Below are 13,013 nucleotides of genomic sequence, written 5' to 3'. Positions count from 1 at the left end.
TCAACTTCTCCTATTTTTTTCCTCCTCTCTTGGCATTTCCTAATAAGCACTGAAAAAACAGTACTCTCTGTTACTGTAATGCCCTCTTAATCTTATTCTCATTCCCAGTCCTTCCTTCACAATTTTAAAGAGTGGTTATTAGAAACTAAGGTTCCTCTTTCTGAGATGTCAGCTGACTCAAACAGCTGTAAGCAATCTTGTACGCTCAGTATAGACTAGATGTCGCAACAGCGCGGGAGGGAATTCTCAAGAAACGGAGAGTGATGTGAGGAAAACGAATCCTCTGCTGGAGTGCCTGCATGTGTTTGTCATTAACGCCAGCAGGAGGCAGGATTTTCAACAGACCGTGGATGTGGGAGCTGCAATTTGCAATCTGACACTAGTGGGTCCTCACATGACCCTGTTTTTGTTCCCTCCTACTGTTGGTTTAAGTGGTCGATGGTGCTGTGGGGTGAAGCTTCTGAAAACGGAGCATTGTGGCCTAAGCCATGACATTTATGTAATGAAGGAGGTTGGGGAGGGGAATGGGTTAATGATTCTTTCACTACTGGATTATTGTGCTGCAATGAAGAACCTGGGTTTACAGTAAATGATACAGTTCAAAGTAAAGTAAATAGAAATTGCACAACACGAGTTACAATAAACTGCACTGTGGACTGACTTTAATAACTTACCAGCATCATGTCTCCTGTACACCTTTCTCTTTAAGGCTTTGAAAACATCACTGCTTTGAATAATTTTAGCGCTTTAAGTGTTTAAACAATACTATGTGAAAGCATCTAAAGTTAGTTAGTTTAGGCATTTTGAAAGGCCAACACTGTTTTATTTTTATATTTATTATTCGTGTGGCTTATAAGCAGCACCGAGCACTGTGAGTGCTTTTAATGTAAGCATTCTTGTCACACTCCTCATATTCACCACAGGCAGTGGCACATGCTTTGCACTCAGAAAGCTCTTAGAAAACACAAGACTTGTGGTTTATGTGATAAACCTCCCTGCCGTGCAATAAGTCCAAATAGATGAACCTTATTTGTTTGTTTGTTTTTTAACAGGAAAGGTTTGAAAAAGCGCTACCTGTGACCTGCTGCTGCTTCTGGAGTCACTGGCCAACACAGTTTGATGAGAATACAAATCCTATGTGCTTCTTACTTAATAATGGAGTATTTTTATATCACAAACTGCAAATGTGACACATATGATATTTCTATAACATCAGAAACATTTACTACCTGTGGTTCCACTGGTGAAACACACAATAGACAAGTCAGCTGGGGATGGTGGCTGTGAAGAAAAAAACAACAACATAACACTGTCAGATGACATGCAGGTTGTCATGAGATCAACTTCTAGCAGCTTCCTCAACAGCAAGCTGAACCAATGCATGTGAGTCTAGAAAACAAACATTTCCATATGTTAATCCTTTTTTGTTTGGGTGGGGGGCTTTTTTTTTGCCTTTGTGCACCTGGTAATTGCCCTCAGGGTGGATTTGTAGCCAGGCACCCAGCCCTTTACGGCATCTGTTTTGCATGCTCAACCCAGTTGTGCCCTCACTCTCTCTAATTTTGAACAAAAGGCAAAAACTAGCTTGACTGGTCAATACCTGTTAGCCAGAGGGCTGGTGCTTGCGTGTCAGTGTTCAAATTTTTACCTGTCAACACTAAGTAGATGAAAAACTGTCAGAGCTGTTATGATACATACACAGATACATCCAACAAAAATAGGTTGCTGTCTTCTTGTGTTCATATGTGAACATAACCCATTATTAGACAAATCACCCGACAGACTTAAGTGCAGTTAATCCAAAGGAGATCATGCGATATTTTGTACTAAAAACAGGCATGAACTTCACTTGTAATCAAAATAAGACATCCTGCAACCATTTTAGCCTCCGTTTTGTGTAATTTACATAAATGGAGATGCTTGAGCAATGCAGAAGGTGATTTAAAATAATTCACGTTGTTTGGAAGTTCTTTTTTTTTTTTTAAGCAGTTCCTGATCACTGCAGGTTTTTAGTCAGCTTTGGCAGAGGCTGGTGAGCTGCCATCTTTGTTGTTTTGATTGGGAAAAGTGTTAATTTGGCATAATGTTTGTACATTTAAGAATACTGGCTAACGATGACTTCGATAAAAATATTCACCATGCTCACCAAGGCCTTGGGAAGTGAACTGGACTGATACGGCCATAGCACGCAATCATCATGTGATGCTCGCCAAGCTTTACAAAAGTTGAAGGAGCTTGGAAAGAAAAGCGTCTGGACTTCTTTAAGTTGCTTGAAGACGTTTCACCTCTCATCCGAGAAGCTTCTTCAGTTCTAAGGTCAAATGGTGGAGAGTCCCAGATTTAAGCCCTGTGGGAGTATCACCCCAAAAGGGACAATGGACCCCCTAATGATCCTCTACCTAATCACATGAGCCAAGGTGTGAAAACGGGTGTAGGTCACAATCAGCCAAGGTTTCGGATGAACTCACTATGTAACCTAGTCCCACCCTATCATGTGAGTTCCTGAGGTCAGAAGGCCCAGGATGTGAGTGGGCGTTAAGGCGTCTGGAAAGGGATCTCAAAACTGGATTATAGATGGCAGACAGTTGGTGTCGTAAACCACCGCCTCTGATGGCCTTTAGATGCAGATGGACCGCCGAATCTTGTCCCGTCGAGGTGGCTTTATAGGCACAACATAGAAGATCCACCTCAACGTGACCTTTGTCCTGTATCTAAAGGACAAAGGTCAAAGGTTTGAGGACACCAATGTTCACATTTTGGACAGAGAAGATAGATGGTTTCAAAGAGGAGTGAAAGAAGCCATCTATGTCCACTGTGAACAACCACCTTTAAACACAGAGGGGGGACACTCTCATTGGGCTTAAATCTGGGACTCTCCACCATTTGACCTTAGAACTGAAGAAGCTTCTCAGATGAGAGGTGAAACGTCTTCAAGCAACTTACAGAGGTTTTTACAGAAGGTGCTTTTCTTTCCAAGCCCCTTAGACAATGATGACCTGGATGACTGAGAACCTTCACAGACACAAGCTTTACCAAACCAAACTCAGAATTTGACCCATTTTGGTCCACAAACTTTACTAGCATGCCTAAAACCAGTTGTTTTGAAACTATTTTAGAAGTTTTGAAATAGTTACTTACTATAGGCTTTCTGTAGTGATCTCGACCCAGGGCCTGTAAAGAAACAATGTGAAAGCAACTTTAAATCACTGTATAATGCTCTTAAACATTATAGCTTTATTGTGATATCCTATAATATGGACTAATGTCTTCTGAGTTCTGTTGAGGACTTTTCTAAATCCAGGTTGCTACACTGTAAAAGAGCCTGCAGCGGTTACCACAATTAGGCTATAAGCCCCAATCATTTGCAGCTGTGCATGGCTGAAAAGAAGGAAGTAATAATCAATGTGGGTCATACTGGTATCAAGTTATTTAAATATATAGAGCCCCCCTCCCGCAAAGGAGGGGGGCTCTGTATGCATGTGAACAACAGCTGGTGTACCAACACAGTGATAATAGACCGTCACTGTTCACCGGACATTGAATATCTGACTGTTAAATGCAGGCCCATCTACCTACCTAGGGAGTTCACCGTTGTCATAATGGCCAGAGGGTGCCTCTCAGCAGCTGCAGGACTGTTTTGACAGGACTAACTGGGATATCTTTGAACATCAGGACTTGGAAATGTTCACAGACGGTGTCCTCTGCTATATAAAACACTGCATAGACACTGTTACAGCAGTCAAACGGATCCGGGCTTATCCCAACCAAAAGCCCTGGATGACCCGGGAGGTCAGGCAGCTGCTGAAGGAGAGGAACATTGCGTTCAGGTCTGGCAACAGGGATTACTACACCACAGCCCGATCCAACCTGAAGAGAGGCATCAGAGAGGCAAAGGGGGACTATAGGAGGAGGATTGAGGACCATCTGAAGAGTAATACCAGCCGGCAGGTGTGGCAAGGCATCCAGCACCTAACCAACTATAAGATCAATCTCGGAGCTGTGGACGGTGACCTGGAGCTGGCAGAGGAGCTGAATATCTTCTTCGCCCGCTTTGAGACCAGGGTACCGGAGGTATTGGAGCCACAGCAGCAACACGCCACCCATAGCAGCACCACCCTCACCCTGGAAGAGCACGAGGTGAGGCGCATGCTGCAGGCTGTTAACCCGAGGAAGGCGGCGGGTCCTGATGGTGTGCCAGGTCGAATATTGAGGGATTGTGCAGAACAGCTGGCTGGGATCTTCACCAGGATCTTCAACAAATCCCTCGCACAGGCGACTGTCCCACTCTGCCTGAAGTCCTCCACCATAGTCCCCTTGCCTAAGAAGCCCCACATCACCGGCCTGAATGACTACAGACCGGTGGCACTCACCCCAGTGGTAATGAAATGCTTTGAGAAGCTGGTCCGCAGACACATCACAGCAGCCCTGCCCCGCAGCCTGGATCCACACCAGTTTGCCTACAGAGCAAACCGGTCCACGGAAGACGCTGTAGCCACAGCACTCCATGCTGCATTAACTCACCTGGAAGAGCATGGTAGCTATGTGCGGATGCTCTTCGTGGATTACTGCTCAGCTTTTAACACCATCCTTCCACACAAACTGGTGGCCAAGCTACAAGACCTGGGGCTTCCATACAGCACCTGCATGTGGATCAACAGCTTCCTCTCGGGCCGTAGACAGAGAGTCAGAGTTGGCCATCACACATCCTCAGCCCTGAGTCTCAGCACTGGCTCACCCCAGGGCTGTGTGCTCAGTCCACTGCTCTACTCTCTCTACACACACGACTGCACTCCTCGCCACCACAGCAACATCTTTGTGAAATTTGCAGATGACACCACAGTGGTGGGGCTCATTTCCAAGGGAGACGAGTCTACGTACAGAGACGAGGTGGAGCAGCTGACGTCATGGTGTAAGGCCAATAACCTCCTCAACACTTCAAAAACCAAAGAACTCATAATAGATTTCAGAAGGAAAAAGGCAGAGATCCAACCACTATTCATAAATGGGGACTGTGTAGAAAGGGTGGAAAGCTTCCGCTTCCTGGGAGTCAATATAGAGGAGAACCTTTCCTGGAGTGTGAACACCTCCGAGCTGCTGAAAAAGGCCCAACAGAGACTGTACTTCCTGAGAATTCTCAGGAGGAATAACATCACACAGAAACTGCTGGTGTCCTTCTACAGAGCCACCATTGAGAGTGTTCTAACTTACTGCATATGTATTTGGTACACTAGCTGCACAGGGGCTCAGAGGAAAGCACTCCAAGGGATCATTAACACCGCCCAAAAGATCACTGGCTGCCCTCTCCCCACACTGGAAGTTCTACACAACGCCCACTGTTTTAAAAAGGCCCAAAACATCATAAAAGACACCTCACACCCTGGCCACTCCCTGTTCGAACTGTTGCCCTCAGGCAGACGGTACAGGGCAATCAGAGCAAGGACTAATAGACTCAAACACAGCTGTTATCCAACTGCAATAACACATCTGAATACTACAAAAAAATGTCCATCACGCCACTCTTGTGTTAATCTATGCACGGCCTGAAGCATGTGTGTGGGAATGTATGTGAATGTTTTACTGTTACATCTTATTAGTATTTTAAGTATTCTATCTATTTTATTTATTGAATTTTATTGTTTAATTTATATTTTGATATTGCTAGGGATGATGCAATGATCGGGGACCATTCTTCATTTCGTTGTTCTCGTGACAATGACAATAAAGTTTCTGAACTGAACTGAACACACACACACACACACACACACACACACACACACACACACACACACATATATATATATATATATATATATATATATATATATATATATATATATATATATATATATATATATATATTAGGGGTGCAACGATATTCGTATCGATATTGAACCGTTCGATACAGTGCTTTCGGTTCGGTACGCATATGTATCGAACAATACAACATTTGTAATTTATTTTATCAACTTTCCTTCTGACGATGCTGTCTGTGTTGAGCGCTCAGTGAATCTGCGTTCGACTACTCCGCCTAGGGTCGACAGTGCAGCCTAGGCGGAGTAGTCGAACGCAGATTCACTGAGCGCTCAACACAGACAGCATCGTCAGAAGGAAGAGCGCAGGGCAAGCTAGCGAGACAGAAGTTAAGCTCTCCTTGCAACATGGACCTCCCCCACCCTCATTCAGATCTGGCGTTTGGAATTATTTTGGTTTTCATGTGACGTATGACCCTGAAGGTAAGCGAGTCATGGACTAAAGTAAAACAGTATGTTGGATGTGCCATGCAATGCTCAATTACATGGGTGGGAACTAGTGTGTTAGCGCAGTTAGCTCGTTAACGTGTTGGCCGTCTAGCCCCATGCACGGGGCGATCGGCGGTAGCTCGTTAAAGGAGATTTGCCGTGTTGTGGCGTTAAGGTCATTTCAACGAGATTAACCTGAAAGCACTAGTGGGAACACAACGAATATGACTGCACATTTACGCCGACATCATCCTAGTGCAAAGACAAGTGGAAGCAGAAAAAAAAACAAGCAAGCATGCTACTAACTTTAGCCGAGTCATTTAGACAGCTGTTTAATATGCTGCTGAGAATATAGCCCAGAAGAAGCGGATAGTATAGCTTTTATTTTGGAAAGAGACATTTCTCTGTAATAAACTCTCTTTTCCAAAGATGAGTGATTCCTCAATCAGATACAGGGCTCGCAATATCGCTAGCCCGACGTCCCGGGGCTAGCGATTTTTTTCAGTCGGGCTACCAAAATCTATCTCTGCCCTGCCCGTCGGGCTATTGTAGGAAGGAAAAATATATGTCAATGCTTTTGCATTCTTTCGGAAATGTAGCTGGGTAATTATGTCATTGGCATCGGTGAGCCACTGTCAATATGTGACATATTGAAATCGCGTTTGAATTTGCGCTTGTTTTTTTGCTTTCACTTTGCAATCGTGCGAACTGTGTATAGAGAGCGACAGCACTGATTGGTGATTATGGTTTCATGGACAAAAGAATTTCTGTGGCTGCAATATGACGAGCTAAATAACCAGGGCTGCACATAAGTGGTCCGCAGGTGCGCATTCGCTGTCAAAATAAAAAACACGCACAAGGGTTAGGGTTAAATTTAAAAACTGTACTTTTGAGTTAAAATATATATTTATAATTTTAATAAATGACAAATTAAAAAGGCATGAACATTTTTTTTGTATCGAAAAAATATCAAACCGTGACACCAAAGTACCGAACCGAACCGAACCGTGAATTTTGTGTATCGTTGCACCCCTAATATATGTATATATATATATATATATGTATATATATATATATATATATATATATATATATATAATAGATTAGCACTCCTCAGTCTAAATACTTGACATACATATGGTGTGCCGTGTCACAGGCATACCAGAGTCCCACATGTCTTACCTCCACTTCTTTAATGGCCTGCACATGGACACCGCAGCCCTTGCCTTGCTCCACGAGGTCAGAGTCAAAGGCGTCCATCAGGATGACTCTTCGCAGGCCGGGGGTCTCCTTCCGCTCCACATTCTCTAAAAGCACCCGAGCTTTGTCCATTTTGTCACAGATGACTGTGGAGATGTCAGCTGAAATGAAACAAGCACACAAGAGCACACGCTCCCTTGTGTGAACATCATCAAAGTAAGAAATAAAAAGGAACACAAACAAATGTGGAGTTGGAAATCAGTTGGAATTTGGTCACATCTTGAATTTAGAAGGGTTCAAAGTAAAAATAATCCCGTTAATCGATTTTAGAGCTATCATTTGGGTTGCTGTAAAATCTTGAATACATATGTTATTTTTAAAGTTATGATGATTTTACTGTTCCAATATATTCTTTTCTTTTTTCAAGCACTAGCTTTTACACCACATGAAATTCCTATCATCTGTTCCTTTGCAACAGAATTACTTATTGTTACAATTACCAAATGTTTTAATGACACATTAGCTTAAATCCAGGAAGTAGCACTTTGTATGAATGTGACAAAGATGCAGTCAGCCACCAGTGAGGGGAGCTCTACGGCTCACACTGATACGAGTTCCTGTTTAAAAAATCCACACACACATGTTCTAATATGTCTCACAATGCCCCACAATTATTAGCCTGCAGACTGACAGCTGTTAAATTTACATTTCCTACTCAAAGCTTGTGAAGTCATTACAGTCTTTGTCATGTTTGTGTTCTTACCAGTGTTTATGATGAACCTTATAGCATCTTGGCCGAGCGTGTCATAAAGGGGAACCACCACCATCGAATATGTGTAGCAAGCCAGCTCTGAGATGATCCACTACAGTCAAACAGAACAAAAATACAAATAAATGAATACAATCTGAGGTCGGACTTTATCCTGCACTTGAAAACCTCAATAACTTTAAGTTCATATACTTAAAATTAGGGCTACACGCAGATTAGACAAAGATTGAGCAAAAAGAGTGCCAGTTACCTCGGGTCTGTTCTGAGCGAACACCCCTATGAACTGATTCGGATTGGGCTGGCATCCCTGGTGCAGAAGGCCTGAGCCCAGATGCTCTGCCCGGGCTGTCACCTATTTAATTGAAGAAAAAAAAAGTGAGAACTGATTGGACCAAGTGGAACAAAACCATACAAATCCTGAGCTAATCTTCCAAGTGAAAAAAAACTTTGCTCAGCTTCTGGTAGTATTGTGCAATTTAGCTAAATAAACTGACCTCTAATTTTGGAAAAAAGGGAAACCCAACCTTGTGTTAGTCATCTTTCTTTAGTTCGAGAGAGTTAAGAAACACACTTTGATTTTAAAGCAATATTCTGCTGTGTATACTGATGATTCACATTCTACAAATTACCATGATTGTGAAAGACATCACAGTAAATGGGGATTAATACAGCTGTGGAAACTTACATAATAACACACTTGATTTCGTGTTTCAGCAAAGGTCTAAGGCAAACCTTATTTTCCATTCTAGAAAAAAAAAATTCACAGTGCTTTTTAAGTCTCTCAATGAGTCTGTAAGACAAGTCCAGATTTGCCTGGCTGACATCCTGGAAATTGGAGTGAATGACAAAAAAAAAAAAAAAAAATTCCACCCACTTTTCTCTTGTAAAATACGATGATGTCACAGATAAACAGGGTGTCGTATATCTCATGTGTATTGTAGATTTTGACATCGCTTTTAACAGAAAATTCCCTCCAGCTACCAGCATTACTTCAGTGACTTTCCAAGAGAGTGCCAGTGTCTTGTGCTCACAGATTTGTTGAAACCTGAAACTGCTTTACTGGATGATGGGAAGTTTTCAGTTATTCTGCTTTTAATAACTATTTCCACATGTCTCGCCAACTGTGCTGCAATCACTGGCATATCCAAGACACACACACACACACACACACACACACACATAGAAGCGCAGAAGGCGGTGGAAGTGTAATTATTATATACAAACCAGTGCTCATACATGGCCCTGAAGATGCAGCTGAAATCAGCCAGTATAATACAAGTGACCAAGACTTTGTAGTTAATATATTCCCTTTTTTCCCCAGTCAGTTGGTTGATTTTATATTTATAAGAAATAATATCATACCCTTGTATAGCTATCTTAATCTATGTTGGTCCACAGTCATCGCTGAGTCATGACATAAGTGATTATATCTCCTGCTCTTGGAACTAACACGCGGGATGGGAGACTGAAATTTTATAATATACAGGACTGGCTGTGGAAAAACGTCTCTACTGCTTACATAAACATGGAATAAATAGAGGAATGTAATTTTTTTTTATTGTTTATGAAAGAAATTAATGAGCAGGATAAAAACTGATTAACTGGTAACCTTGTATCTAAATTTACTGGCAAAAAAACAAAGATCCAAAACACAACTCCCAGCCGTATTCTTCTTTGTTACTGTCATGACTAAGTGGGACAAAAATAGTTTAGTTATTTAATTTTTCATATATATAAGTTAAAGCTGTGTATCCGTTATCAAGCAGTCAGAGTATAAGAAATCAATAAAGGGACGTGCTGCTTTTGAAGTGGTGAGCTATTTCACATCGGTGGCCAATCACACCTTACACCCCTGCCAATGATGTACTCTGCATTTCAGGTCTTCCGAATATAATCATACTTGTATTTTTAGATTGTTTCTGTGTGTCTACATTAAGTATGTGAATTGAAACCTCACCTCCAGGGACAAAGTCTTTAGCTGTGTTGAAGAGTAATATTCTTATTCAGCAACTTATACGAACAACAATAGCACCTCTGCAAAGTAGCTTGCAGCTTTCGTGTGTGCTGTGCAGATTTTGCAGGATGGAAGGTGAACAGCAGTTATAGAGTCAGTCTGCTCTAGCAGGATAGCATCAATCATTTCTCTTAACGTCTTAGCCAACTTAGGGTGGCAGACATGATAGTGATCTGATCTGAAAAATGCCAGTTAACATCAGACAAAGTAAGTCATAGTGTGGGATCTATTCTTGGACTTAAAGCAGTACTTGCCTATAGCACATATAAAGTAGAAGTGTTGTTTAGCCCAGTCAATATCTATATATAGCAAGGTTTGCAGACTGCAGTTATTTAGTAGCGCTCTTGATGGTACCAAATTTGGTTTTAAGGCAGAGTGGGTGCTGCAGAGTCTCTGCAGTGTAAATGCTGCAAACGTCATCTGACTGTAGTCTTACACTGGCACATGACAGACTAGTCTGCACAGTTTATACTGTAGTCAATCAACTGCCATTACAAAGACTGTAATGATTATGTTTGGCATCAGAAGTGTGAGGTGCAGAAAATCATGCTTGAGCAGCTATAATGTATAAAATAGTTCCTATAAATGTTGCTTTATCAGAAGTCTGGAAGCATTTTGTAGCATAAGGATTTGGTACTTTTCCCCTTTGAGGGGTCACCCTGTTTTATTCTCCTCTCAGCTGTTGTTGTTACAGGGAAAAAACATGTCCCCTGAATGGCACGAACCTCCTTATAGGACATCCATTTGTAAGGTTGGTTGGGGAGTCGTGAGCCTAAGCAAGGTCCATCACCTGTTGGACGCAGAAAGGAGACAAACAAATGATTAACTTATGTGACTGGACATAAACATCATTAAGGTTTTTAAATCTAATAGTAATTTAAACACCTCAGGCTCACACCAAGGTGAAAATAACCCTTTCTAATGCAGAAATAATTTCGAGCACAGGCATTCTGTAGACATAGATATATACATGAAAACTTGATGATTTTTAAGTTTTGTTTTTTGCTTTTTTTTCTCTTGTTATTTCAGTTACATTTGCATGTTCAAAATAAAATCGATCTAATTCTCTAATCTCTGAAATAGTTGTGAAATACCCAGACTGCTTGACTATCACTGCCTTAGACAAACTGACTAAAACAATTCATTTCTACTTCAGACCAACTGATGTCATTTTCTTGTGGCTGTACGATCTGGCCAATTATCGAAGAGCCCACTCTGACAAGTGTGGGGCAGGTGTGGTTTGAGCAATATCTCTGCATTGTGAGTCACTCAATTATGTGTCTTAAACTTGCTGGCCATGAGCCCTGACACTGTTACCGTTAGCAACGCTAGCCATCGCCTTGGCAACCACAGGATTCATTTTATCTCCAGTAGCAGAGAAACACTATGATTGGAGGTTTTACAATCAGACAACTGCACTGTCACACTGTGCTGTCTGTATCACACTTCTGTGTGTTTGCGTGTGTGGGAAATTTTTACTGCAAGTCTGGCAGCTTAAACACGGTTTGAGTTCAGATCAGATAACTGTATTTCCATTCTTACATTTATAGCCTGCTTTATGTTGTACTGTAGTATGCTACAGATGTTTATTTCATCAGGGTCTCTGGAAAGCTAAAACCCCAAACCAGGTTTTGTATATTGGGCAAATGGAAATCTAATATTGTAATAAGATTAGATCATTTAAAATTATGTTGTAATCAATGTGAAAACAGTGCCAAAACAAAACATCTATTTCATTGTGAGAGCTGTAAGAGCTCCTTGCTCTGCTTTGAGGTTTTAAATTTTCATTAACGTTTTACAGTCACGGCTCGTGTTTAGTTTTATTATTTTTTTGTTTAAAGTAACACAATACTAACAACACATAAATAGGGAGATTTTTGGGCAGTGTGAAAATCTGAGATTATGACAGCCTATGTTATACACTGTAAAATGTATATGGACATATTCTTCATAGTCTTTTTAAAGAGTCTTCGGGTGATTGAAAGACAGGATTAGTAAATACAAGTACAGACAGAAAGGGATGAATGACACTAATATGGCTACATGTCAGTTTTACAAGTGGTATTTAGTGAGATTACATGTTTTGACCTCTTCTATCATCTGCATTACTTGTTATTAAACCTGTGGTTTATAAAATGTACATGAGAACATGAATGAAAAAAAGAGGTATGACTCTTTATGAGAAAAGCTGAGCAACTCTAGAGGAACAGAGGCTACATTGAAGTCTGAAGCACTTTGAGTGGTCATTAAGAGCACAAAACCTTTATGTAAAGGCCAATCTGCAAGTGCCAGTCCAGTAACGTGGAAAGTTGGCATGCTCCAGCTCTCTCCAGCTTTGTGTATAAATGTTTCCACTTCACATCCTACCCACCAGATATATGCAGTCCTCTCTGGAAAACCTCATACATGGTCTTGGCGTCATCATGGTAATGAGTCAGCAGCTTGGAGGGGTCACCCATCATAGACCTGCGACCCCCATCTTCGTGCTGATGCACAGAGAAAGAGCAACAGACAAAGAAAACAGTGCAACACCATCAGTCATTTCTATGGCTTTTTCTTCCCTCTAAATTCTGAGGGTATAAGATCTAATTTTTCTCCCTTGTAAAAACACTGTCAAATAGATACCCGAGCGTGGAGGAGTTTAGGAAGAAATTTGTCTAACTTTTCCTCTAAGAGATAATCCATCTCTTTTGTCAGCTAACAAATGCCTATAAAAATATGTGAGCTGCTAAGCTTCCTCTGTGTTTAGACTGCAGACACATTCTGGATGACTAGAGCTCATTCCCATAAA

The 13,013-nt window shown here is 41.4% G+C and overlaps 1 protein-coding gene across 1 annotated transcript in view; it reads right to left on the bottom strand.

Moving 5' to 3' along the window:
* The window catches only part of acsl6 (acyl-CoA synthetase long chain family member 6), a 38,065-nt gene that overhangs the window by 12,196 nt on the left and 12,856 nt on the right, over window positions 1-13,013 (bottom strand). The window contains exons 3-9 of the mRNA XM_085421089.1: window positions 12,594-12,708; window positions 10,948-11,012; window positions 8,459-8,560; window positions 8,203-8,302; window positions 7,422-7,600; window positions 3,139-3,171; window positions 1,230-1,281 (exon numbers count right to left, since the gene is read on the bottom strand). Coding sequence (XP_085277215.1) covers window positions 1,230-1,281; window positions 3,139-3,171; window positions 7,422-7,600; window positions 8,203-8,302; window positions 8,459-8,560; window positions 10,948-11,012; window positions 12,594-12,708 — 646 coding nt within the window. The remainder of the gene's footprint in view (window positions 1-1,229; window positions 1,282-3,138; window positions 3,172-7,421; window positions 7,601-8,202; window positions 8,303-8,458; window positions 8,561-10,947; window positions 11,013-12,593; window positions 12,709-13,013) is intronic.

The sequence above is a fragment of the Rhamphochromis longiceps genome, linkage group LG10 (assembly GCF_057381845.1).
Source record: "Rhamphochromis longiceps isolate RC_006_pf linkage group LG10, R_longiceps_female_GT1.1, whole genome shotgun sequence".
NCBI classification, from domain to species: domain Eukaryota; kingdom Metazoa; phylum Chordata; class Actinopteri; order Cichliformes; family Cichlidae; genus Rhamphochromis; species Rhamphochromis longiceps.
This window is presented reverse-complemented; position numbering and strand designations above follow the sequence as displayed.